The sequence below is a fragment of the Corythoichthys intestinalis genome, chromosome 2 (assembly GCF_030265065.1).
Source record: "Corythoichthys intestinalis isolate RoL2023-P3 chromosome 2, ASM3026506v1, whole genome shotgun sequence".
Lineage (NCBI taxonomy): Eukaryota > Metazoa > Chordata > Actinopteri > Syngnathiformes > Syngnathidae > Corythoichthys > Corythoichthys intestinalis.
Genome location: NC_080396.1, coordinates 23,486,549 through 23,513,202, shown reverse-complemented (window position 1 = coordinate 23,513,202; position 26,654 = coordinate 23,486,549). Strand labels below are relative to the sequence as shown.

Here is a 26,654-nt window from a genome sequence, read left to right as displayed (position 1 = left end):
TTTGTGAGTTTCTATGATTCAACCAGTTAACTTCTACAGCCTTAGAATAAAAGTATGAGATGTTTTCTGTTCTATGTCTTACAGGCGGTGTTATGAGTTCTTGGACCTGATGTTGAAGGAATGGCTTACAAACTCTCTGGAGAGGTCAGGAATTATGGCTAAAGAGCACATATAAACAGTGTTGTCAATAATAGTGTTGGAGTATAAAGGCGTTACTGACGGCGTTATTTTTGTCAATCATGAGTAACCTAATTAATTAATTTTCTCTTCTTTGCAACGCTATTACTGTTGCTGAGGATGTGAAGGTGCGCGTTACCACAATTTGGTTGAATAATGCGTGAGATGTTTGAGAGACATGGAGAGAGCAGAGCAGGAGGAGGGAGGAGGGACGGGGGTTGTGACGCTGTGGCAAACGCAATGCAAGGTGGCTTGGAGCAATAGCATAGCAGTCACGTTCTCGCTAGCATTAGCATTTAGCGTGGCAAGTGTACATCTTTCAGGCAACTTTTTTTTTTTTTTTTTTTTTTTTTTTTTTAACATACAGTTCGTGGCGTTCAGGTGGATACAATTAATTGAATATAATGGACTGTTTTCCTGTTGAGTATGCATTATCATCACCAAGTGGGCGTTGTCCTTGAAGATGCTACAACATAATAATAATTTGGTTTTGACACCAAAAATAGTCACTTGCCCTAAACCTTTCTTAAATGACATATCAATAAACCATGTGTGATTTAAAAAAAAAAAAAAAAAAAAAAAAAAAAAAAATTCAAAACTACTACAGCTAAGGCAGGAGATTCAGAGCCTCACCTGCATATAAAAAAATATATAGATACATATTAGGGGTGTGACAGGACAGTCAAGTCACGATTGCGTTTCTACCTCTGTACCGGGGTCACGGTTCGGTGCAGGTTCAGTACAACAGTAAAAACAAAAAGGCTTTTTTTTTCTCACAGCATTTGAAAGTTTGTATACTATTACATTCTTATACATATAGGTAAAATTTTAAAAATGTAAAAAAATGTGACCCATGTTTTTTTTTTTTTTTTTTGGAATTCAAAAGAGAGTTCAATTCAGTCAGTTAATATAAACATATTTGATGTAAAAGACATTTTAGAATGGCTCATGTAATACCGTGTAGAACATGAACAGTAATCTGTTACTTTTCCGAGTTACTAATTACTCTTACATTGAGGTAATTGTGTTACTAACTCAATTGCATTTTGGAAGAAGTAATTTGTAACTAATTACTTTTTAAAGGAAGATTAACAACACTGCATATAAAGTGACGATTTATTATTATTATTAACTGAAATAAGTAGTAGGTCTGAGTGAAAGTGGTGACATTGGTCTGGAATGATATTCTATCAAGGTAACATGACACTAGTTTGGCAGGCTTCGAGGTGATGGTGGAGGAGGGGTGGCTCCCTGTGTAAAAGCCACATTGTGTTTCTGCATGGCTGCTGCCATTACTGCCACTTGGGGGAAACATGAGCTAAACCTTGATACCCGGGGAGCTCTCGGGTTGTTATTGAATCTGCATGCATGCATGCATGAAAGAGAGATGTTCACACAGTCGTAATGTGTGCCCTGGCAGGCATGTTGCTGTTTTAATGGAAACTATAAAGAAAGGCATTCATGATGCAGATGCAGAGGTGCGATCTGTGGCCAGGAAGTAAGTATGACACGACTCGTTGTCTGCAACAATGTTGAACAAGTGCCCCAATATGATATCTGGATGTTTGCCATAGGTGCTACTGGAACTTCCAGTGCCACTTCAGTCAGAAAGCAGAACAGCTGTTTCAAAGCTTGGAGTCGTCCTATCAGAAAGCTTTGCAGGCTCACCTGCGGAGTGGCGATACAGTGATGTCACTGCCCCCATCTGATCATTCCTCGTCCTCCTCACAAGAGAGCCTGAAGTGAGACTCTTGAAAGTCAAATTTAATTTCAGCTGTTTTCACAATGACAATCTCCCTCTCCTATGTTGTTTATAGTCGACATTTGTCTTCAAGAAGCGTCACTGGAAGAAATGTAACCAGATGTAAGAACGCTTACATATGTTGTTGCACTAACAGTACCATCATAGTGTTAACAGTTGTACTGTGAATTGGTAACAGTGTTTTGCATCATATCAGCCCTAAATGAAATTAATCTGCTCCTCATATTGTTAAATAATTCCCCCGACAATAGATTTAAAAAAAAAATTCCACCAACATATATATGAAAAACAAATTCTGAAAAGGCAATTTAGAGGAAAATAGCAAAGAAAAAAAAAAAGTTTAAGGCTTAAATCATTTGAAATCGTGGCCTGTATCAAAATACGACCCCTGGTGGCTAGATGGTTAATCGTCTTTCTACGGAAGAGGATTTGGGCCTTTATATGGAGGTAGATTTGTGTCTTTATTATTCAATCAAAAAAAAAGTTTCTTCAATCAAAAAAAAGAAAAGTCGCTTCAATCAAAATATACATTTTCAATTTAAAAAAGTCACTTCAGTCAAAAAAATGTGTTTGCAAAAATAAATTTGAAACTTAAAAAAATGCATTTGAAAACTATTTTTCTTTGATTTTTTTTTTTTTTTTGAAACAACCTTTTTGATTGAAGTAATGTAGTTTTGCAATTGGGCCACATTTTGGCTAGGTCATTTGTATCTTTATTATTCAATCAAAAAATAAGTTGCTTCAAAACAAAAAATTCAAAAGAAAATCACTTCAATAAAAAAAAAAAATCGATCATAGAAAATGGTTTTTGAATGCGAAAAAAATATTTGAGAATTAGAAATTTGCATTTGAACACTTAATTTTTAATTGAAACTGTTCTCTTTGATTGAAGCAATCCTTTTTGTTTTTGGGCCATATTATGGGTAGGACATTTGTGCCTAAATCATTCAATCCCAGAAAAAAATTGCTTCAATCAAAAAAAAAGCTATTTTCAATCAAAGAAAAACATCATTTGAAAAAAATAAAATTGACCTTCTCTAAATATTTATATATTTTTGAAAACATATGTTTTATTTGTAATATATATATATATATATATATATATATATATATATTTTTTTTAATTGAGGTGTCAATTTTTTGGGAGAGCAAAAAGTTCTCATTTTTTATTTGTAGTACTAAAAGTTTTGAATGCACTTTTTTTTTTTAAGTAAAAACAGTTTTGATTGAATCATTTTGACGCAAAGATCCAACTTCGTGGCTGCTTCTGACATGTTTGAGTGACAGGTGACTACACCAATGGCATAAGAGCATGAAGCAAGAATAATGGCCACCAGGGCTTTTTTTGAGTTTCAAATTTTTTGGGCATTCAAACACATTTTTTTCTATTGAAGTGACTTTTTTTTCATTGAAAATGTATTTTTTGATTGAAGTGACTTTTTTTGATTGAAGCATCTTTTTTTTTTGATTGAATAATAAAGACACAAATCTACCTCCATACCGTAAAGAAAAGAAAAACAGTATCTGTCAGAATTTTCCCCAACGATTATGCAATAAAGTTTGTTTAATCAAGGCACTACCGTTTCATCAGAAATATCAAATATGTCACACAGAGTGTATATATATATATATATTTTTTTTTTTCTCTTTAAATTTGATCATACATTTACATAGTGTGAAGTCTGGGCCTGTTTGATTGAGCACATGGATCGTAAACTACTAGCAGGAGCCATAACTTATTTTGTCGTATAAATAGTCGCAGATGGATACTCAGCTGTATTGTACCTTTTGCCATCTCATGGAAGAACATTTTATTGTTCCAGTGTAAAAACATGAACCAAAGCTTTGGAGAAACAAACAGTAATTTATTCAGGAGATACTTATCAGAACACCCCATTTTTATTTATTTATTTTAAATGCTGGGGTACATATACAACACTCTGGTTGTATATGATTTCATGGCCAGTAGATGGGAAGTGTGAAATGAAAATATGTCTTACTATTGTCCATTAAAATAGTTTGACACTTTCTATTGCCTGATTACCTGTTCACAGCCAAGACCGCCCAAGCTTCCAGAACCGTCACTGGCACCTCCTCGTTGGGCTCTCTACAACGTTCTTGCAGTGACGTGGATGTCAACGCAGCAGCCACAGCACGCACCCGGATGCCAACTGTGACCTCAGCAGTACATGCTTCCACTTCGTCCTTTAGCGCCGCCTCGGCTTTGCCCCCTGGATCTTATGCCTCACTTGGTGAGTGGCACTACGTGTTTATGAGACACAATTAAATTACAACTGCTCTTCCAGTCCACTTTAATCAAATCTCTCTCTTCTGGGCTCCCTTGCCGATCAGACGGCTTGTATTGTGTTAAAACATATGGTAAGCCATGTGCATCTGAAGGGTGATGCTTGTCCATATGTCTCCCCCGCATTGTCTGATACCACCATTAGTACAGTGAAGTAAAGTTTGTGGTGCACCCATGCACACAAAAATTGAATTGTTTGCTGCCGGACCAATGTTTGTTTCCACCCATCCATATTGGTGGTAATATATACTGTAAGTCGCACCGTGGAGTGTTTACCGTCAATCTGTATGTTTTCTTCCAGGAGGGAAATGGTAAAACCGGGGTGTCAAAACTCAAATTCGTCATGGGCCATATCTTAGTTATGGTTTATTTCGGAGAGCAAATAGGGCTGCCGCGATTAATAAAATAATTGCCAACTAATCAACTATGAAATTAAATGTTTTAATAATTTGGAGACATTGTTGACCTAGAAATGGTCTTAAACCTCTTTTATGAGCCTCTTAATAGCAAATATTTTTTTTTTTTTTTTTTTTAAATTTTTTTACACATTTTGATTAAAAAGCAGTTAATATTCTCTTTATCATTTTTTTTTTGCCTTTTAATTGAAATAAGCAAAATAATAAACAAGAAGTAGTCAAACTTTTTTTAATGTTTTTTTTTTCTTTTATTTAGATTTTTTTAAATGGGGAAAAACTAAATGTTTTTTTAATTTCATTTTTAAAATATTTTTAAATGTTTTTGTTGTTGTTGAAAATTTAAAAGATAAAATCTCAGATTTTTAAAAATTTTATTTTTAAAGCTCATAAAGGTATTTTTAAAATTAATTTTAAAAGAAACAAAACTCAATAAATATTTTCTGATTCCTGTAGTCCTCGATTTTCCATTAATTATATTTAAATGTCATTTTAGGGAAAACCATAAAGTCCATGCACATGATTTATTTTCGCGGGCCACACAAAATTATGTGGTTGGCTGGATCTGACCCAGTGCTGCGAATTTAACATCTGTGTGTCAAGACGACATATCATTTAATACATGAGCTTGCCTTTCTGGATTGTGATAAGTGAAGACCATGGCATCTAGTGACTAGAAAAAAATACAAAACAAGTATTTCTTGATGTACATGTCTTAAGTTTTTTTTCTCCTATTGCATATAGGTCGTGTCCGAACCCAAAAGACCACCACAGGAAAGCGTCCGACACTTCCTGACGGTCGGGGTCGCAGCAAAGGGAAGGTCACCTCACAGTCTCAACGTGAGTAAACCTAAATTAGACTTCCACGTCTTTCACTTTCTATTCATCTGAATTTTTGTGTTTTAGCTGGAAGCAGGTCCGGTTCTCCAGGCCGAATGCTAGGCTCCCCCCACAGCAGGATTGTCAAGTTGCCTGTGGGCAATGCTACCACTATAGTTAACAGCAGTTTAAGCAACAGTAGGCGTTCGCGGGGCCACCGCAGCCAGGGCTGTAGTCGGGAGACCAGCCCAACCAGATCAGGCTTTGGTAAGGACTGTTGACCAATGAGGTTGGAAACCAATTTACTTTTTTGGGGTCCGTAACCTCGGTTTACTCATAAACACTCAAATAATGAAAATTCCTTCATGGACTCGTTGACTCATCAGTTGGTTGTTTCTTCTTAAAAGCTAGAAACAATACATTTATTCCTTTTCCTCCGATTAACCCCTATTTCTTGTCTTGCATGACTAATGTTCCTCACAGCTGAATGTGCTAAGAGCTGAAGCTAACAGCTAAACTCTTGCCTTGCGCTTTTGTCTGCCCATCTGTCTGTCTGTGTCCTACCACTCCAGCACGGAGCCGAATCCCTCGACCCAGCATGAGTCAGGGCTGCAGCCGCGAAACCAGTCGCGAGAGCAGCCGTGACACCAGCCCCTCCAGGGGTTTCTCCCCCCTGGGTGAGTATGGTACCAAAGCCCTCAATGAAAATTTTAATAAAGCGACTGAATGACTTCAGTAAATATGATTACTAAAGTTATCGAGAAATGAACACAGTTCCTTACATCTCTGTCCTGCGCATTCTCTTGTTTGTCCGGGGTGTTTTGTTTCTTGCATGCTCTGGTTCTGATTTTTTTCCCTCTTCCTTCTCAATTTAATGCAAAATAAAATTACATTAATTTATTTATGCTCACTGTTAAAAGATTAAAGTAATTGTCGTAGATATATGTTGATAATCTTCCAATCCCCTCCAGCAATTCGCCGACACTGCTGTTCAACCAGCGCATTGTTTTCTGCTGGGTGCTCCTCAGGTGACCGTGGATTGCACGTCAACGCTCCCACCAAGTTGCACTCCTTACCCCTGCTATTTGGTTTATTGCATATGGCTGACTGACAGCCATAGATGCTTCTCATTCACTTGTTAATTACAACAAACTATAATTTGGTATGCTCGTGTAATAGCACTCTTGATGCTGAACTCCACTTTAAATTGCATCATAAATATCAGTGGTTCTCAAAGTGTGAGGTGAGTACCACCAGTGGAACAAAGGCTTGTTATGATGACCTTTTTAATGCATAAATAAATGATTGAAAGCGACAGACAACACCTTTATCATGAGAAACCCAGTGGAAAGAATCATGTTTAATGAATCGAAAAAACAATTCTATTTTAATGTGATGTGTAATAGTGGAGAAAAAGGTACAAAAAGTCAGTATTTCCGGGAAGTGGCCACCTAACATTAGGGACAGACATTTTGTCAGTGCTGGTACTATTTCAGCAGATCAAATGTGAGTATCCCAGATTGGCAGACCTTCTTTTTGAAGTCATTAATACACATTATCACACAAATGTGTGCAGCGTTTCCATTTGCTGTAGCAGTTCGCAAAGCCGAAATTTTACAGTCAACAATTGGTAATGGAAACGCCTGAATTAAAAAAAAAAAAAAAAGTTTTTACGCTTTCATGAAAAGGTTTTTCAAACTTCAATATTCGAATGTATTGCAAGAGCGCAATAAAAACATGTCTTTTGAATTTATCCCCCCACAAGATGTGATGCACCTAGTCACATGATCAATTCTCCAGACGCAACAGCTTTTGAGCGTCCATCTTCCTTCAGTAAAATTTCACAAGATGAGACTTCACGAGAGATGCGAGGCAATTTTAAAAAACAGCCTTCATTGGAAACATACTTAAGTTGCAATTATACTTTGCCGAAATTTTTTCAATTTCGCTTTTATTTTGTAAAAAACTGTAATGGAAACTCAGCTATTGTGTATTCGCGTGGGTAGAACTGATGTCACAAAATGGCTGCGCTTGTAAACGGTGGTATTTTTTTGTCTTTAAAATGTTTTTTCTCCATTACCAGATTTCTTAAGAAATTTTGCATTTGCATACTTAAATACTTTGACGTGGTCATTTATACTAGGTGTTGTCAATCACGTCAATCTTTCAGAACTGCTCCTTTTAAAATATTTTGGAACAACTTATAATGAAGCTCATTCCTGAAGTACAGCACCAATTTTTCCTTAAAATCTAATTGTAGTGTTAATGCTGAAACTGAACCTTTTCTCCATTTAATACCATCAAATACATTGATGTTGTAATTGCTGTAAAATGTTTGGGAACCACTGATATATTTGATGTATTGGGTTTCACATTAAAAAAAAAAAAAAATCCAAAGAAAGCTCTTGGTTATGACTGCTTGGAAAACATTTGCATTTACATTGTAAACCAGCATGTTGAATTGATTGCACATAAGCCAAATGAAAAATGAAGTTTAATGCTTGGTTGACTGTCTTTGTAAATTGCGTACTTTCGTTTTCTAACACAGCGGTTTTTCTCCCTCTGCATCAGACCGTCTATCTCACCAAGCTCGGATCTCTGCCTCCGTCAATGCCATGCGAATCCTCAACACGGGCACTGAAGTGGAGGCTGCTGTTGCTGATGCACTGGTGAGAAACCTTTGCAGTTATTTGCTGTATTACTGAATGAATCCATTTATTATACATCATACATTTTTTTTCCTCCCTCTTGGACTTTGTACATTTCAGCTCTTAGGAGACTCGAGGAGTAAGGTACTGAGACTAATGTGTCGTGTGCCAGCATGAGCATGAAACTTCATGGATCATATTTTTATCATATATCTGTGATTGACTGACTGTGTTCTATTTTGACATAGTAGTCAAATGATGATGTATGAGGATATTTGCTGTATGTCCCTTGCTAACACCCCGGTCTTGTTCTAATACTATAGCTGTGTCTCAATCCATCGCATGGTGAAATAAAAACATTAAGACAGCCTTTAACAGACATCACCACTAAACTTTGTGACTCTTCCTCCGTTAGCAACGACCAATGCGGCGTCACTTTGAGTCGCCGGGTATGTTCTCTGACGACGATGCTAACAGCGATGCCTCAAGCGCCTGCTCGGATCGCTCGTACAGCTCACGTAACGGCATGCGTCACTCGGAGGATGTGGCTGAAATTCTCAACCACTGCGCCAGCACCAACTGGTCAGAGAGAAAGGAGGGTCTGCTGGCATTACAGAATGTACTGAAAAGCCACAGAATGCTCAGGTGAGGAAGGTCAAAGCTAATTTTTTGTCTTGAGCACAACCCAGAGATACTAAATGCCAGTTTTTACCCACTTTTAATGAGCCGAGGCACATACACTATGTTCCCAAAAGTATTTGCTCACTTACTTGAATCACTTATGAACTTGAGTGACATCCCATCTGAGATTGGGCCAATATCAGTTTCTCTCAGTTTGATAACTTTGAGCAAAAATATAGTTGTGTCACGCTATCCAAATTAAAACACTAAAATTGATTATTTTGAAAAACGGGTTACAGTGGCACATTATTTTTCATAACCTTGGATTCCATTTTACCAGGTTTGCACAACATTTTCATTTAAACGTGCCGAGAATATCATTTTTCAAGCTGTTTAGTTGTTGTTCTTGGCTTGGGTTTCTGCAAAAGTTTTTATTCATATACAGCTGACTGGATCCACTTTAAATATTTCGCATTCAAATTTAAACTCTTTGCTCTGATTGGCCGTCAGTGGAATGGGTATGTCGATTGGAACTTGGGAAGCTTGTGGACATTGGCGATGCGTGTGGTGACTTTGACACAGCATGTAGACGCAGACTACCATCATTCTTCAATGACATCGAGCTTCCAGCCATGCATTTTCAACACCGCTTTTCCATGTCAGGTTCGCATAGTGCTGAAGCCTATTGTTGTTGACTTTAGGCGAAAGGCGGACTACAACCTAAACTGGTCAAACACATAAACAGACAACCATTTACACTGTCAAACACATCAGCACAGAGTGGGAATCTAGCCCACGCTACTTGCAGCGTCAAGCTACGTTAGTTCACAATGATACAAAATTAAAACACTCACCCGCTTGACACTCCCACTTCAGCGGGGTATTGTGCTCTCTTGTGTTTGCATAGAGATGTGTATCTCAGTCAGGGAGCAGCTTTCGTTATGACTTCCTGGTTCTAAAATGCAGTCATGTGAAAAAATTAGGACACCCTAATGAAGCCTGTTTGTTTTCTGACATATTTGGTCATATGGATATTTAATATCAATTTTAATCATCTTGAGAGATTCAAATAGAATAGAACTAAACAATTACAACAACAAAAAAAAGATTATTTTTAAATAACCTTCTGTAAAATGTAATTTTAAATAAATGCTATTTCTGTTGAGGAATAAATTAGGACACCCCCACATTCAATCCCACTAAAAATGGCTAAAATGACACACAGGGGTATCACAGGTTTTTTTGTTTACCTGCAATTCAATCACTTTGTTTTCCAGAGTTAAATAAAAACAAGGTCAGACATTGATATGTAAACATTTCTTAATAAAGAACTGAATATTTAATGGGGTTTCCTAATTTTTGTACATTACTGTACACCTTATATTTTTATATATTATTTCTGTTTACAGTAGTATATCCCCATTTCTGTCCAGACAAAGTTGAGTTCCCGTATTGGAGGAGGTGAAAAAGAGATGGAAGTTGATGAGTATGAGCAGAGGTGAATTGACTATCAACAAGGGAGGTCACAATTTTGATTTTGAATACTGATGGCTGAAAACAAAAAGTCACGTTTTTACAGAAACTTGTATTTTGGTTTGATTATATGTAGTTTAGAGTGCTATTCCTGACTTTTTATGATAGATAAGTGCTTAAAAAAATTTAGCTCGCTTGCCAGTGCCCAACTTTGCCCCAGTGTTGTATTAGGTCGAGTGACGCCCCTGCTGTAGAAGATGAATGAATGAATACCTACATTAAAACAAATGAGGGGGGCCTCCATAGGTTGTCCAAAATGAAGTATGCCATTCCAATATCCGAAAAGTGGGTTAGCCACCAAAACTTTGAAGGGCCATAACTCGAAACCCGAGGCTCAAACCTCAGATTCTTTTATTTGACATCAGAAGACAGTGATATTACTAAAACCAGGTAAATTGAAGAGGTTTTACTCGGGAGGTTCTGGGGATTTGTGTGGACTGACATGGAATCCTTTTGGATAAATTGATACAAAAAAGGAGCATTGTCATCCAATTCAGTGTTTGACCTCACAAATGCACTGAAAGAATGGTCAAAGCTTCCTAAAAACATACTTTTAATCCATTTGAAAAGCCTTCCCAGTTGAAGCTGTTATAGCTGCAGGTGAACGAACGCCAAATTAAGCTCTCATAAGTGAGTCACAGCCTGTGAACGAATACTTTTGTCAATAGTGTGTTTCACTCGTGTGTCTTTTTGTGTTAGCCGCGTGGAACTGAAGCGACTCTGTGAGATCTTCACCAGGATGTTCGCAGATCCTCACAGCAAGGTGACACACATCGTCCAATCACGTTGAACAAATAACTGAATGACAACTAACTGTGCTTTTATGTCGCATGACTCCTCACTTGTGTGGACTTTAAAACACACCAGAGAGTAAGTGTTTGCTCATGTTTTGACCACTTCCAGTCACTGTTAGTGAAGTGCTGATCCTGTCCTACAACGTGTTGCCCTCAGGTCTTCAGCATGTTCCTGGAGACGCTGGTGGACTTCATTGTTCTGCACAGGGAAGATCTGCATGAATGGCTTTTCGTCCTACTCACTCAGCTGCTGAAGAAAATGGGTGCTGACCTCCTGGGATCCGTCCAGGCCAAAGTTCAGAAGGCCCTGGACGTCACCTGGTTGGGATTGACACTTTGGTTTGGATTGTCAGGATGTAATTAGGTCGTGCAGATGGATGAAATGTTCAACTGTTCCCTCCAGTGACTCCTTCCCCTACGAGCAGCAGTTCAACATTCTGATGCGCTTCATCGTGGATCAGACTCAGACGCCTAATTTGAAGGTGAAGGTGGCTATTCTACGCTACATCGAAGCTTTAGCGCGACGGATGGACCCAGCTGAGTTTGTCAACACTAGCGAGACACGCTTGGCTGTCTCACGCATTATTACGTGGACTACTGAACCCAAAAGCTCTGATGTCAGAAAGGTAGGCCATTTTCAATGTCATTCTTCCCTTTAGCCACCTTTCTGTTTCTACATCTGCACTTCCTTATTTATCTATTAAGTTTGTTCTGGTCTGGGCCATGCTTTTCTTTTTTGTTTTCACATTTTGATTTGTTTCCGCAATCAGCGTTTTTTTTTTTTTTTTGTGTCTGTGTGTTTGTCATTCATCAAACTCCCAGACACTTCATAACTGGGAGGATTTGTCAGGGCGAGCCAGCACTGTGGCCTCTTTGCCTGGAGAGGGCAACCTGGAGGAAAGGTGCAAGCAGGTAGAATCATCTGTCAAAAAGCATGACAGATCTTTGAAACTAACAAAATTAAGATACATTTCCATGTGAAAGTGAGCTGGAGAATTTTAGATAAATTAAGTCAACTGTTCTAGCTTGAAATCTTGTTTTTGTCAAATATTTTCCCACAAATTGCTTTATGAAGAGTGGACCTTCGATTTTGTATAATCACATTTTATTCCTTTTCATTATTATGAATTCTTTTTCACTGATTGGCTGACATTGATGGTGATTGATGAACCAAATGTGCTCTAAAAAAGAACTTTTTTCATTCATGTTTTTCATTGACCACACAGTAACTTTGACATATTACCACTTAGAACACTAAAATTAAAGAAACTGATCAATAACCTTCCTACTGCTGTAACTGCTTCAATGCTATTTCATAAGATACAAATTGAAACATGATCATTCAATGCCAGCTATCCCAGTTTAAATGGATTTGACTATGCATGTGCCGATATAATATTCTGACGCTATGATAACCTTAAGCCAAAATATCACTGTTTCACGGTATTGCAATTACAGCTCTAAAATGTGTTACTTTGAGAACTGTATCTGTGTGTGTTTTTTTTTTTTTAATGCATTGAATAGGTTTTTTATTTTTCAAAACATATTAAAAAATTGGAACATACAGTAAGAATAATAAGTTAAAATAAATCTAATAATAAAATATTATAATATAAATATAATATAAAATATTCTAAGTAAAATTAAAATAAATGCAGTCCTTTAGGTGAGCCTAAACCCACAGCCACAGCTCAACACTATTACCAACAGAACAAAAATAATTGAATTATTTTCCATGAAAAGCGCATGTATGACTCGTATCATGTTTATATTAGGGCTGTCAAATTTATCGCGTTAACAGGCAGTAATTAATTTTTTAAATTAATCATTTTAAAATATTTGTAGCAATTAACGCATACACGCAATGACCTGTTCATGCGTTGCCTCAAACCGTTTACAATGATGCCGTTTTAGCACATTGAGCGCGAAAAGGCAGAGAAATGCGAGTGGACACAGGCGTTCATTTGACCGTGCCTTTTATTGTTTATTGTATTATTTTCTTAACACGCGTAATTGAATACAAAGCAGAACATATTGTATACCTTTTGCAGCCACTACTGACAGTCATGGTTGCCCAACTTCCCATCATGCATTTCGGCGGAGCAGGAGACGTTCTTTTTCTCAACACGCCTAATTGAACATAACGCAGAACATATTGTATTCCATTTGCAGCCACCACTGACAATCATGGTTGCCCAACTTCCCATCATGCATTTGGGCAGAACTGTTAAGTTGCTACAGTATCAATTAGTGAAAGCACAACAAAAATAATATTTCTATCTCTCAAAAAAATAATGTTCACAAAAAGAAAACCGCTCCATGCAAAGAGAACTGGCATTCCCAATCAAAATAGCTAGCAAAATACACATAAAACCTACTCATCCTTGGCTAGCTGATTGATTTAAAACTCACCATTGACACCTTGTGGTGTATTTCACCTTACGTAGTTAAAGACACTGTGGAAGCACAGCAGGGAGCCCGATGGGACGTCACCACTTGGCGACGTTAACAATGGCGAGCTATTAGTTTATTTTTTGATTCAAAATTTTACAAATTTTAGTAAAACGAAAGGGGTTTTTAATATAGAATTACTATAACTTGTAGTCAAATGTATCTTTTAAGAACTACAAGTCTTTCTATCCGTGGATCCCTTTAACAGAAAGAATGTTAATAATGTTAATGCCATCTTGTGGATTTATTGTTATAATAAACAAATACAGTACTTATGTACAGTATGTTGAATGTTTATGTCCGTCTTGTGTCTTATCTTTCCATTCTAACAATAATTTACAGAAAAATATGGCATATTTTAGAGAGGGTGTAATTTGCGATTAATTACGATTAATTAATTTTTAAGCTGTGATTAACTCGATTAAAAATTTTACTCATATGACAGCCCTTGTTTATATTACACACTCTATCTCAACACAGATAGTTGCCGGAGAGGGAAAAAAAAACATGTTTTACCACCGCTCGACACACTAAACACGCTGAAGTTAACTCTCGTAGCTGGTGGAAAACGTTCATGACAGTGTTACTAACCTTTAATTTTGTATAAATGCAAAATCTTATTGGAGGTATTGCCTCCTCAGCAGTCACCCTCCGCAAACATGTTTCGATGTCGGTTGGCCCTCCTCCTCAAAGCCGCGGCCGTCTGTAACTTTTATGTAGCCGAAGTATTCCCATACAAGCGATTTCGTTTTCTTCGATGAGGAAAAAAGTTCAGGAGTTTCACCTCCTCCACCCATCGTGTAGCACAGCTGACTCACTGACACTGAGCAACAACCGATGGAGCGGGTTGAGCCTTACAGCTGCAAGCGAGGGATTTCTCCATGCATTTTTGGGACATAAAAAATAGCTAATATCTTAGGGACGGTATGATGGAGAAATTTTGCTATTTTGAAACAGTGACGTTTTCATACCACGGTATACCTTGAAACCGGTGTTCTGCCTAAATGTTGGCAAAACGTCATACATGAGGTAAATTTAACACCCAAAGTACTACCGTGCGCTCTCAACTTCTTCTTTTTTTTTAGATGCATACAGGCAGAACATACTAAAAAATGCCTTAAGAAAATACTTAAATGTAGTTTTATCAAATAAGGATGGTTTAAATAAGACTAATATGGTCAACACTCTGCTTTAAAGCTACCACAAGAAAACACAATGCTTAAAAGCTACCAGAGGAAAACACACACCAAAAGCATTTTTAGGCAATGGAAAGGTAAAAAATGACTCAATAAAAATGAAAATAATAAGTACTTGCTGGTCTTAACTGACGTGCACATGTGTGCGCAAGTGCACTGGGCATTGGTAGATGTTTTGCCATGTAGGATATTTCAAAATGTCTTACATCGGCGAAACATTCTACACGAGGCCAATTTGACACCCAAAGTACTACCGTGCGCTCTCAACTTGTTTTGTTTAGATGCATACAGGTAGAACGTACTAAAAAAATGCTTTAAGAAAATACTTAAATGTAGTTACCCTAATTTTCGCACTATAAGGCGCACCTGACTGTAAGACGCCCCCCACCAAATTTGGCACGAGAACGGCATTTGTTCATAAATAAGCCGCACTGAACTATAAGCCGCAGCTGTCCTGTATGTATGTATGTGTGTATGTATGTATGTATTTATGTATGTCATTAAGTATGCATTATGGGATATTTACACGAAAAGGATATTTATCCAGTAATACTTTATTTGACATCGGCGTCATACCAATTACTTTGAACCAATTGGCTGCAAAGCTTCATTGCTTCAAGAAGCTTAATTTGGCCATCACTGTCAAACAGTCAAGCTCTGCTGCCACCTGCTGTCAACACTGTTGTTGTCCAACATGCCTCCGAGCATGCATTGCAGCGCTACAGATGTAAATAACAATCAAAATTCATGTCCTGTGCCAAAAATTTCTTCAGTTACTGTTCCAGTTGTTTCATTAATTGGTAGTTATGGTATTTGGTAACACTTTATTAGGCAGTGGTGCCATAAGACTGTCATAATTATGACATGACACTGTCATGAGCATTTATGAATGCTTATAACAGATGTCATTTAGTGGTATCCGGCAAATTATCTCACTTTTGAATGGATGTAAAAGAGCCAAGCTGGACATAAATGGAGTTATTGACATAATTTGCCGGATGTCACTTCACAACATAAGCATTCAGTAATGCCCATGATACTGTCATGTCATAAGTATGAATGACGGTCTTATGACAATGTTATGATGGTGTTTTGTAATAAATTGTTACCTATTAACCCAAATAAATCTTCAAATAAGCCGCACTGGACTATAAGCCGCAGAATTCAAAATGAAGGAAAAAAGTAGCGGCTTATAGTCCGAAAATTACGGTATATCAAATAAGGACGGTTTGAATAAAAAAATACGTGACTAATGTGGCCAACTGCTTTAAAGCTACCACAAAAAACACAATGGTTAAAAGTATACATAAAAGAGGGTAATACATGCAAAAAGTTTTTTGAGGCAATGAAAAGGTAATAAAAACCTCAATTAAAACAAAAATAGTGAATACTCGCCGCTTTTAACCAATGTGTGCATGCGTGCGGATGTTTGGCTAGCGCACTGAGCCTTTTGTAGGACGTTTCGCCGCATAGAAGGAATTGGCGAACACCAGTAATTGGCACATGTCTAGATTTGACATTTAACTAAAGTTTGAAAATCACTTAAATTTGTAATCAGACTCCATGCTCATTTTCAACACCGCTTTGATTATTATTAAACTATGCATAGTTGAGACCCAAGAAAGTGTCACAAAAATGCAGCATCTCCCCTCAACAAGTGTCCATGTTTGCACACAGGCGGCCCAGGTGGTGCTCATCGCCCTGTTTGAGCTCAACACACCAGAGTTCACCATGCTGCTTGGGGCGCTGCCCAAAACTTTCCAAGATGGGACCACCAAACTGTTACACAACCACCTGAGGAGCACAAGTGGAATCAACATGGTAAACAATATACACAGACGTGCACATTTCCGCTTTCTTAGGGCTATAAGGTTATACATAAAACTTTAAAACATCTAAATGACTAAACATATGTGGGTTAACAAGGGATATTTGGCCCAATGGCTTAAACCCAACTACTGATGAACTACAGGTTGAAGGTCATGAAACTTTCTATTTAATCACTTGATCTTGTTCAGAATCGTGTTGTATGAAGGGCTTAATATCCCTACAGCCAACAGCAAATAATATATAGAATTGTTGCCATTCATTAGTAGTTTATGCTTAATGCACTATGGAGCCTAATGTCCCTTGTCAGAGCGAGAAAGAGCGATCGTGCATAGCCTTCTTGTGCTGAGCTAGTACGTGTAGTCTTCAACAAAAGACAGAACGGTTACAAATGGCAACAACAGAATAGAAAACCTTTCATAGAATGCTAGCAGACTGCAAAAAATCTGTAGCTCATTCTGGTTTTGGCATCAACTTCGGTTGAGAGATTTCTTTGTGTCGGCATGGCCAAGTAATCGTGAAAGGAGCAATTCTGAGGACTAGATATAATCTGCTTTCATTTTCAAGCCTTGTGTCAAAAATATGGTCTGCCATCATTTTATAGCCATTTCATACCACCTTGAAAACATGTCTGATCTCACAGGCATCGCCCAGTAGCTCAGCTGGTCGAACAACTCCACGCCAGTCTAGCAGCCGCAGCAGCCCACTGACATCCCCCACCACCTGCTCTCATGGAGGGTTTTCGCCAAGGTACATTTTCCTTAATCCATAATCACAGATCGTTTGCATGCTATCTTAATTCATGTAATGAATGAAAACAAATGTTTGTCATCTGTCTGTAGCATGCTGGAATATGACAGTGAGAACTTGAACTCTGAGGAGATCTACAGCTCCCTGCGTGGTGTCACTGAGGCAATCCAGAACTTCAGCTACCGTAGCCAAGAAGAGCCGATTGAGCCATATAAGCGAGATGCAACGCGGGACACTACAGTAAATGAGTCAGACTGTTCATGTTGAACTTCTATAATGATTTTCATTCATTTGTAACCTTTTTCTCACAGTGCGGAGGTGCAGCTCCCTCACACTCTGATTTACGCCTTTTCGGTGATGTGGTGGATGCCGGACGGACAGCTTTGGACAACAAGACTTCATTATTGAACACTCCTTTGCCACGCTCTTTCACGCTGCAACGGTTCAGAGACTACAATCCGCACAACTACGAAGTTGTGGAGTTGCGACAAAATGGTGCGTCACGCAAGAGTGTGAGAAAAGCCCTAAAGCACAGGTGTCAAACTCAAGGCCCGGGGGCCAGATCTGGCTTTGTGTGGTCTGTGAAGTAAAATCATGTGCATCAAATTTCTGTTTTTTGCCAAATCACCAAAACTTTAAATAACGTTGGGATATTGCAACTGTTACTGAACCCTAATTTAATATTTATAGCATCATTTTTTTAACTTTAACTTCATATAAACTAGTATTTATATATATGTATATACAGTGCCTTGCAAAAGTATTCGGCCCCCTTGAATCTTGCAACCTTTCGCCACATTTCAGGCTTCAAACATAAAGATATAAAATCTAATTTTTTTGTCAAGAATCAACAACAAGTGGGACACAATCGTGAAGTGAAACAACATTTATTGGATAATTTAAACTTTTTTAACAAATAAAAAACTGAAAAGTGGGGCGTGCAATATTATTCGGCCCCTTTACTTTCAGTGCAGCAAACTCACTCCAGAAGTTCAGTGAGGATCTCTGAATGATCCAATGTTGTCCTAATTGACCGATGATGATAAATAGAATCCAAATGTGTGTAATCAAGTCTCCGTATAAATGCACCTGCTCTGTGATAGTCTCAGGGTTCTGTTTAAAGTGCAGAGAGCATTATGAAAACCAAGGAACACACCAGGCAGGTCCGAGATACTGTTGTGGAGAAGTTTAAAGTTGGATTTGGATACAAAAAGATTTCCCAAGCTTTAAACATCTCAAGGAGCACTGTGCAAGCCATCATATTGAAATGGAAGGAGCATCAGACCACAGCAAATCTACCAAGACCCGGCCGTCCTTCCAAACTTTCTTCTCAAACAAGGAGAAAACTGATCAGAGATGCAGCCAAGAGGCCCATGATCACTCTGGATGAACTGCAGAGATCTACAGCTGAGGTGGGAGAGTCTGTCCATAGGACAACAATCAGTCGTACACTGCACAAATCTGGCCTTTATGGAAGAGTGGGAAGAAGAAAGCCATTTCTCAAAGATATCCATAAAAAGTCTCGTTTAAAGTTTGCCACAAGCCACCTGGGAGACACACCAAACATGTGGAAGAAGGTGCTCTGGTCAGATGAAACCAAAATTGAACTTTTTGGCCACAATGCAAAACGATATGTTTGGCGTAAAAGCAACACAGCTCATCACCCTGAACACACCATCCCCACTGTCAAACATGGTGGTGGCAGCATCATGGTTTGGGCCTGCTTTTCTTCAGCAGGGACAGGGAAGATGGTTAAAATTGACGGGAAGATGGATGCAGCCAAATACAGGAACATTCTGGAAGAAAACCTGTTGGTATCTGCACAAGACCTGAGACTGGGACGGAGATTTATCTTCCAACAGGACAATGATCCAAAACATAAAGCCAAATCTACAATGGAATGGTTCAAAAATAAACGTATCCAGGTGTTAGAATGGCCAAGTCAAAGTCCAGACCTGAATCCAATCGAGAATCTTTGGAAAGAGCTGAAGACTGCTGTTCACAAACACTCTCCATCCCCAGTGTCAAACATGGTGGTGGCAGCATCATGGTTTGGGCCTGCTTTTCTTCAGCAGGGACAGGGAAGATGGTTAAAATTGACGGGAAGATGGATGCAGCCAAATACAGGAACATTCTGGAAGAAAACCTGTTGGTATCTGCACAAGACCTGAGACTGGGACGGAGATTTATCTTCCAACAGGACAATGATCCAAAACATAAAGCCAAATCTACAATGGAATGGTTCAAAAATAAACGTATCCAGGTGTTAGAATGGCCAAGTCAAAGTCCAGACCTGAATCCAATCGAGAATCTTTGGAAAGAGCTGAAGACTGCTGTTCACAAACACTCTCCATCCAACCTCACTGAGCTCGAGCTGTTTTGCAAGGAAGAATGGGCAAGAATGTCTGTCTCTCGATGTGCAAAACTGATGGAAACATACCCCAAGCGACTTGCAGCTGTAATTGGAGCAAAAGGTGGCGCTACAAAGTATTAACGCAAGGGGGCCGAATAATATTGCACGCCCCACTTTTCAGTTTTTTATTTGTTAAAAAAGTTTAAATTATCCAATAAATTTTGTTCCACTTCCAATTGTGTCCCACTTGCTATTGATTCTTGACAAAAAATTAAAATTTTATATCTTTATGTTTGAAGCCTGAAATGTGGCGAAAGGTTGCAAGGTTCAAGGGGGCCGATTACTTTTGCAAGGCACTGTATATACAGTGCTGCTCGAAAGTTTGTGAACCCCACAGCGATGGTCAGATTTTTTGTAAAAAAAACTAAAATAACCTTATTAAATGTTAAGTTATACCCAAATCCACAATACTGACATTCCAAATAATGGACTGAAACAAAAGAAATAGTTATATTGTCATTCTTTATTTAACAAAAGTGGTTGATTTAAGAAAAACTCAGATATCATGTGTGCAAAAGTATGTGAACCCCTTCAGTTAATAGGATATTGCGCCTCCTTTTGCAGAGATTACCTCAACCAAACGGTTTCTGTAGTGACTAATCAGCCTCTCACATCTACTTTGGGGGATTTTTGCCCATTCTTCCTTGCAGAACGCAGTCAGTTGAGAGAGGTTTGATGGGCGTCTGGCATGAACTGCTCGCTTCAAGTCCCGCCACAGCATTTCAATGGGATTTAGGTCAGGACTTTGACTGGGCCAGTCCAGAACACGAATCTTCTTCTTTTTCAGCCATTCCTTGGTTGTATTGCTGGAATGCTTTGGATCATTATCATGTTGCATGATCCACCTTCTGCCAAGCTTTAACTTCAAAACAGATGGCGTCAGGTTATGTTCTAGGATTTGACAATATTCCTCAGAATTCATGATTCCCTGGACTATGTGGAGTTGTCCAGGTCCTGAGGATGAAAAGCAAGCCCAGATCTTGACATTCCCACCTCCATGCTTCACTGTTGGGAGAAGGTTCTTTTGGTGGTATGCAGTGTTGACTTTTCGCCAGACATGGTGGTTTTGGTTGTGACCAAACAGTTCAATTTTGCACCTACATCAGTTGATGAAAACTCTTTTTAATTTAGTCTCGACAACACAACTGTTAAAAAAACAAAAAAAAACTACTGAATTGATTGATTAGGAAATCAGGTTGAAATAATAGAAAATTCCAAAATGTTGAGGGGGTTCACAAACTTTTGAGCAGCACTGTATATTTTTTTTAATTCAATGATTTCACAACCAGGTATCATTCAATTTGTTGTGTATTTTTAATGATTTGCGGCATTCATACATTTATATAGGTTTAAAGCAGGGGTTTCCAAACATTTTGCAAAGCGGGCCAGATTTGGTGTGGAAAAAATGTGGGGGGCCGACCTTGGCTGACGTCCTTTACGTGAACAATATAATTTTAGCAAGCCATTTTTTGCGTCACATTTGCTGTATTATTTTTTTTAATTAATAATTTCAACAATCTCGCAACTAGCCTTTGTGGCGTTCTCTTTTACTCTCGGGCTCATGCGAAATACTTCTGCTCTGAAAGTAAACTAGCTTCAAGTTGCTTCAATTTCTCGCTGTGTATCATTCCTGTGATCTTGTCGTACATGTCAGTGTTTCTTGTTTGTTAATATCGCCTCACATTGAACTCTTTAAAAACAGCGACTGTCTCTTTGCAAATGAGGCAGACACAGTTGTTGCCTATTTTAGTGAAGAAATAGTCCAATTTTCACCTATCCTTGAAGCGTCGGTCATCGCAGTCAACTTTCTTTCTTTCTTTTTTTTTTTTGTTGATAGTCGCCATTTTAGAAAATTAGAAGTAAGGGGTCACATGGGGTAATGTTGCTTAGTGCGCTGCTGCCTTTTAGTTGGTAAATGAGGAGCAGCATGTAGTGTGTAAGCTACTTCATATGCTGGTAGCAGTACAGCTGACCAATTTATTAAGTATGTGTGCGGGCCAGACGTTACTGATTTTATGACAGAGGCTGGGGGCCGGATGAAATTTGTCACCGGGGCCGCATTTGGCCCCCGGGCCGGACTTTGGACATGTCTGGTTTAAAGTAAGGCCAGGACTTTTAACACGTCAATTATGATTTTGAAATTACAAGAATAAAAACGTGTGGAAAAAATAACACTTTTATTCGCAGATTGTAACGCAATACTCTTCCCATTGTTTGCACAGTTCCTGGTACACCGAATACCACCACCCCCGAGCAAAAAAAAAAAAAAAAAAAAAAAGTCTAAAGATGTTAATTACACGCAAGTTGAGGTCATCTGCAACATTAAACACACATAACAAGGAAAGTTACACATACTGAGAATTAAAATACAAAATATATTACACAAATGCCACCACATTCCAGAGGCAAGGATTATAATAACACTCAGACACGTATGCTCTTTTTACTGTAAATGTCCAAAGTCAAGAAGGTGAAAAATCATTCATATCCTGTTGTCATCTGCAGAACGCCAGCAAGAATATGTCGAAAACAAGATCCAGAGCCCCAGAAATGTCCCAGGTAAATTACTATTGTAAATTCATTGTCACGTGACATGAACATTTCTTCTGAAATGTGCCGTCTCTTGCAGGAGTGACAGAGCAACTAGTAAGGGAGCTGCTGAAGGAGCTATCCCAGGGCTCGGCAGGTGAGCGTGGCACCGAGGAACGCACCGTAGAGGAGCGAAGGGCGACCCTGTTGGAGCTTCTCAAAGTGGCTCGGGAGGACACTCAAGTGGTTTGGGATGAGCACTTCAGGACCATGTTGTTGCTCCTCTTGGAGATGCTGGGAGACAAAGATGTAAGGAGCTCTGATAAAGATTACAGAATTCCAGGAGTATTTTAAAGTTGACAACCTTACATGGATGAAATTGTTTAAAAAAAAAAAAAAATCTCCTCAGTACATGATCCGGGCGCTAGCTTTGAGAGTCCTGAAAGAGATCCTGAGAAACCAACCGTCTCTCTTCAAGAACTATGCTGAGCTAACCATCATGAAAACACTTGAGGCTCACAAAGACTCGCACAAGGAGGTGCTGACGGATGCAAGCATGGCCATATATTTTTATTTGAACTAACAATCTCACCTATCTGTGAAAGGTGGTGCGTGCAGCTGAAGAGGCCGCATCCACGCTGGCGGGCTCAATCCACCCGGAGCAGTGCATTAAGGTGCTTTGCCCCATTGTGCAGACAGCAGACTATCCAATCAACTTGGCCGCCATCAAAATGCAGACCAGAGCTATCGAACGCATCACGAAGGAGCCACTGCATCAGATGTTGCATGACATCATTCCGGGGTTATTGCAGGTGAAAGCAGAAATGTGAAAATCGGCTTAATGTGTCTAGAGGTCTTGCTTTCAAGATTTCAACATGTTGTGGTGTTGCAGGGCTACGATGACACGGAAAGCGGTGTGAGGAAGGCCAGTGTCTTTTGCCTCGTGGCCATCTACGCCGTGATTGGTGAGGACCTCAAGCCCTACCTGTCTCAGCTCACCGGCAGCAAGGTACCACCACAAATTTCTGTTAGGCTTTCGCAATACTTTGTGTTATCTACGATGTGAATCGATGAATCGACATCTGTTCTGGTAGTTTACTAATTAAAAGACATTGACCAAAAATTGTCACAATCCTTGTTTTAGTGCCTCTTAATAGAAAATTGTTAAATATTTATAATTTTTAAATTTGATCATTGCTGGCCACCCCAGTCAATAATAGATTGAACATCTACTGACATCAATGGCAGTGAAACATGATCATTTAATGCCACCCGAAATTCCTTTTCGACTCTGAGCTTTGACGGTTTACTTATTACGGTTTAGTTATTACCCCACATTGTACTGTATTATCCACTATCATTTCATATTACAAGCATCCCAAGTTTGATCATAAGGCCTTTATTTGTTCTTTAGTTATCGCAGGATTCGTAGAGACAATAAGAACAAAAGATAGAGCGCTCAAAACAAGTTTAATCCTTTATTTGGCATTCATACTCTGCCATTGAGGGTGCTAGATGTCGATTCCATTTTGACTTCCTAGTCAAAATGTATTGGATGTCTAGCACAGTAAATAGCACTGTAAGATAAGCATTCACAGCCAGCCTTCCCACTTTAAACTAAGTGGACGCCTATCATTGTCGATAAGGCCCATGCAATGCATTCTAAGTGTTTTTTTTGTTTGTTTTTTTTTTAATTAACGGAAATAGTCACTTTCCCCACAAAAGGTTAAAAAAAGTAACAAAGTAAAAACAAAGTAACGTAAATAAAGTACAAAACCTCTATCCTAAATATCCTTTATTTATGCTGTCAGCCCCCAAATAGAAAGTAATACAATTGCTAGATTTCCTTTTTGGCAAAAAATTGAAATAATTTCATAAAATGTATTTCACGCCCAGGCCTACTTTAGACATAAGTTGAAGCTTTTGCTTACAGATGCCAGCAAATCAAGTGCTTTTGATCGTGGTGGAATGTAACCAAGTAAAAGTACTTCATACACTTTTGTGTATCTGTACTTTATCCATCCATCCATTTTGTCCCGCTTATCCCAGGTCGCCTTGAGTACAAAAATGAAGTGCTACTTTTTGCTTTTACTTCACTACCTTTTCCAACATATATTTGTACTTTTTACTCCACTACTTTTCAAATTGTCGCCTGCATTGCAATCGATAAGCCTGTGTAACTATACCTAAATTGAGCACTAGAGGCAGCAACATGAGTACAATACAAGCAAGACTAGACAGGTGAACAAGATATTGACTAATTACAAACCAACAGTGAGCAGCGCGCCTTCAGATGGGTGGGTGCTGCACACTCTTGTACAGTTGATGGGGATATGCACCTGATAGTTGCTTGCAATCCACTGTTAAGCTTCACTTTGGAGTTTTTTGAGCTTGTTAAGTTTCTGATTACAGTGCAGTCAATTTTACTGCTTGTTTTTTCCATTTTGCACAGTCTTAAATTGAGTAGTCAATAAATTTTCTGGTTGTTTTTCTTTGAATATTTGCTCAGATCTATGTAAAGATATACTGTATATGCACTCATATACTGTATATCACATTTTTGCATTGGGAGAAAATACTTTTACTTTTTACTTGTATTTTTTAAAGCAAGTACTTTTGTACTTGAGTTTTTTTTTTTCTTAGATGCTTGTAATTTACTTAGGTAATTTTTGTCCCTGTATCTGTACTTTTACTTCAGTTAAAAAAAAAAAAAAGTGAGTTCTTCATCCTTCACTGCTTTTAATAATGTCTTATTATTGCTGTTTGCTTTTGCAGATGAAGCTGCTCAACCTGTACATCAAGAGGGCTCAGACCTCCACCAGCAATAGCAGCAGCTCTTCTGATATCTCTTCCTACTAACCCACTTTTAACACATTCAGTCTTTCAATGCTGTTTTGGCAACCTGGCTGCCATTTTACATGCTTTCACATAAAATATCAGCAACTTAAATGCGATTGGGAGCTTTTTTCACAATATATGGCAGAAGAGGGAGAGGCCGCGTGCCTGAACAAATTTCCCCTTCAGGCCCACCCTTTAAAGAGGAGCTGTTACAAAAATGTTCTCTCTCGTCAGTCAGTGAGCTTTACGCCCATCGCCACTTTTACCGAATTCACCAGCTGCTGCCCCCTATTGAAAGCATCTACTGGTTTCCTGGACAATGAGATGAAGGCGTAACTTCTAAAAGCTGATTTGTCACTTTGCAGCAGACGATCACTTGGCTGGCCAATGATTTGAAGCTTAGCAGATGTTTGAGCTCAACAATAAATATTGATTTCTTCATTTGAGTTAAGTAAAATGCAATATTTTCAAGACGCTACATTCCGTTTGTCTGCGTAAAATTAATCCTGACACTTGAATGTCATTGAGGTTTTCCAGTGAGAAATCTTTTTGGACATTTCATGTTCTTTAATTTTGCCTTCGGGAAGAGGAAATCAGGCAACACACAAATGTGTTAGTGTAGATCATGAATGAAGTTCTTGTATTGATGTGCTTGAGCTCCACCCCAAGCTTAGTCGTCAACAGAACAGTCCAATTGTTGACTGAATGAAGACTACTATAAATGTATTCTATATTCCATTAATTAAGCAGTGCAGCTTGAATTGTTGTAAACTTGTTTTAAATGCTATTAAATGATTATTTTCAATTGAAATACAAATTAGACAATCAGCAGCTTCAGTAGAAAAGCTTGCTGAATGTGAAAATCACCTTGAGCCAGCCCGCGAATGTCGTCGTGATTGGAATCCTTTGGCTGAAAAGAGATTTGGGAAATTGATACTCTCATCTTAGACTGTGGACTGAAACAGCATTTTGGGCTTTATGTTTAGAAATAAATATTCACATAGCAATCATTTTGTACAACTGTGCCTCTTATACGCTTCAGAGCTACACGTCCTATCATAACACCCTTTGACGAAACAGGCCTCCACATTTTCCATGGCCTTGTCAAAGTGGGGCTGTTAACCTTGAATGTTCCATTTTCACAGTCATTTTGTACGCGTGCCTTTAGTTAGACACCTCTTTTCCTACAATAGAACTCAGCCCCATCATGAAACAGATGGACTTGTGAGTAGTCAGGAGGTTGTTAGTATTTTGCTGATCCATTTTAAAGCACACACGCATGTTCCCACCCTCCCTGTCACGCAATACTATATTTATGTTGAGCAGAGTATTACTGCAAGTATTTATGTCACAAGTGAGATTTAAATAAAATATCAGACCAATTATTGTCTGCTGAGTTGTTCTTTTGCAGTCAGTCTTTAATGATTAGGGCACAATTGCTGATTTAATCGGCAGATGGCGCTGTGAGCTGTCTAACCAGTGAACTATGAATTTGAACTGTTGGGTACGGTACTTTTTTTTTTAAAGTAAATTTTAACCGTAATGAACGAAAAATATTTGCTTCTTTTGATTTTATTT

The 26,654-nt window shown here is 38.5% G+C and overlaps 1 protein-coding gene across 1 annotated transcript in view; it reads left to right on the top strand.

Moving 5' to 3' along the window:
- Positions 1-26,449, top strand: part of LOC130931273 (CLIP-associating protein 1-B-like) — a 38,138-nt gene extending 11,689 nt beyond the window's left edge. The window contains exons 14-40 of the mRNA XM_057859926.1: positions 85-144; positions 1,598-1,675; positions 1,752-1,919; positions 1,995-2,041; positions 3,994-4,191; positions 4,292-4,318; positions 5,402-5,497; positions 5,564-5,743; positions 6,049-6,153; positions 6,448-6,504; positions 8,048-8,145; positions 8,245-8,268; positions 8,540-8,769; positions 10,978-11,041; positions 11,146-11,148; positions 11,230-11,393; positions 11,476-11,698; positions 16,397-16,540; positions 17,190-17,296; positions 17,389-17,536; positions 17,608-17,791; positions 22,215-22,268; positions 22,339-22,547; positions 22,648-22,776; positions 22,844-23,050; positions 23,131-23,247; positions 25,014-26,449. Coding sequence (XP_057715909.1) covers positions 85-144; positions 1,598-1,675; positions 1,752-1,919; positions 1,995-2,041; positions 3,994-4,191; positions 4,292-4,318; positions 5,402-5,497; positions 5,564-5,743; positions 6,049-6,153; positions 6,448-6,504; positions 8,048-8,145; positions 8,245-8,268; positions 8,540-8,769; positions 10,978-11,041; positions 11,146-11,148; positions 11,230-11,393; positions 11,476-11,698; positions 16,397-16,540; positions 17,190-17,296; positions 17,389-17,536; positions 17,608-17,791; positions 22,215-22,268; positions 22,339-22,547; positions 22,648-22,776; positions 22,844-23,050; positions 23,131-23,247; positions 25,014-25,097 — 3,205 coding nt within the window. The 3' untranslated portion in view covers positions 25,098-26,449. The remainder of the gene's footprint in view (positions 1-84; positions 145-1,597; positions 1,676-1,751; positions 1,920-1,994; positions 2,042-3,993; positions 4,192-4,291; positions 4,319-5,401; positions 5,498-5,563; positions 5,744-6,048; positions 6,154-6,447; positions 6,505-8,047; positions 8,146-8,244; positions 8,269-8,539; positions 8,770-10,977; positions 11,042-11,145; positions 11,149-11,229; positions 11,394-11,475; positions 11,699-16,396; positions 16,541-17,189; positions 17,297-17,388; positions 17,537-17,607; positions 17,792-22,214; positions 22,269-22,338; positions 22,548-22,647; positions 22,777-22,843; positions 23,051-23,130; positions 23,248-25,013) is intronic.
- Positions 26,450-26,654: the final 205 nt, after the last annotated feature.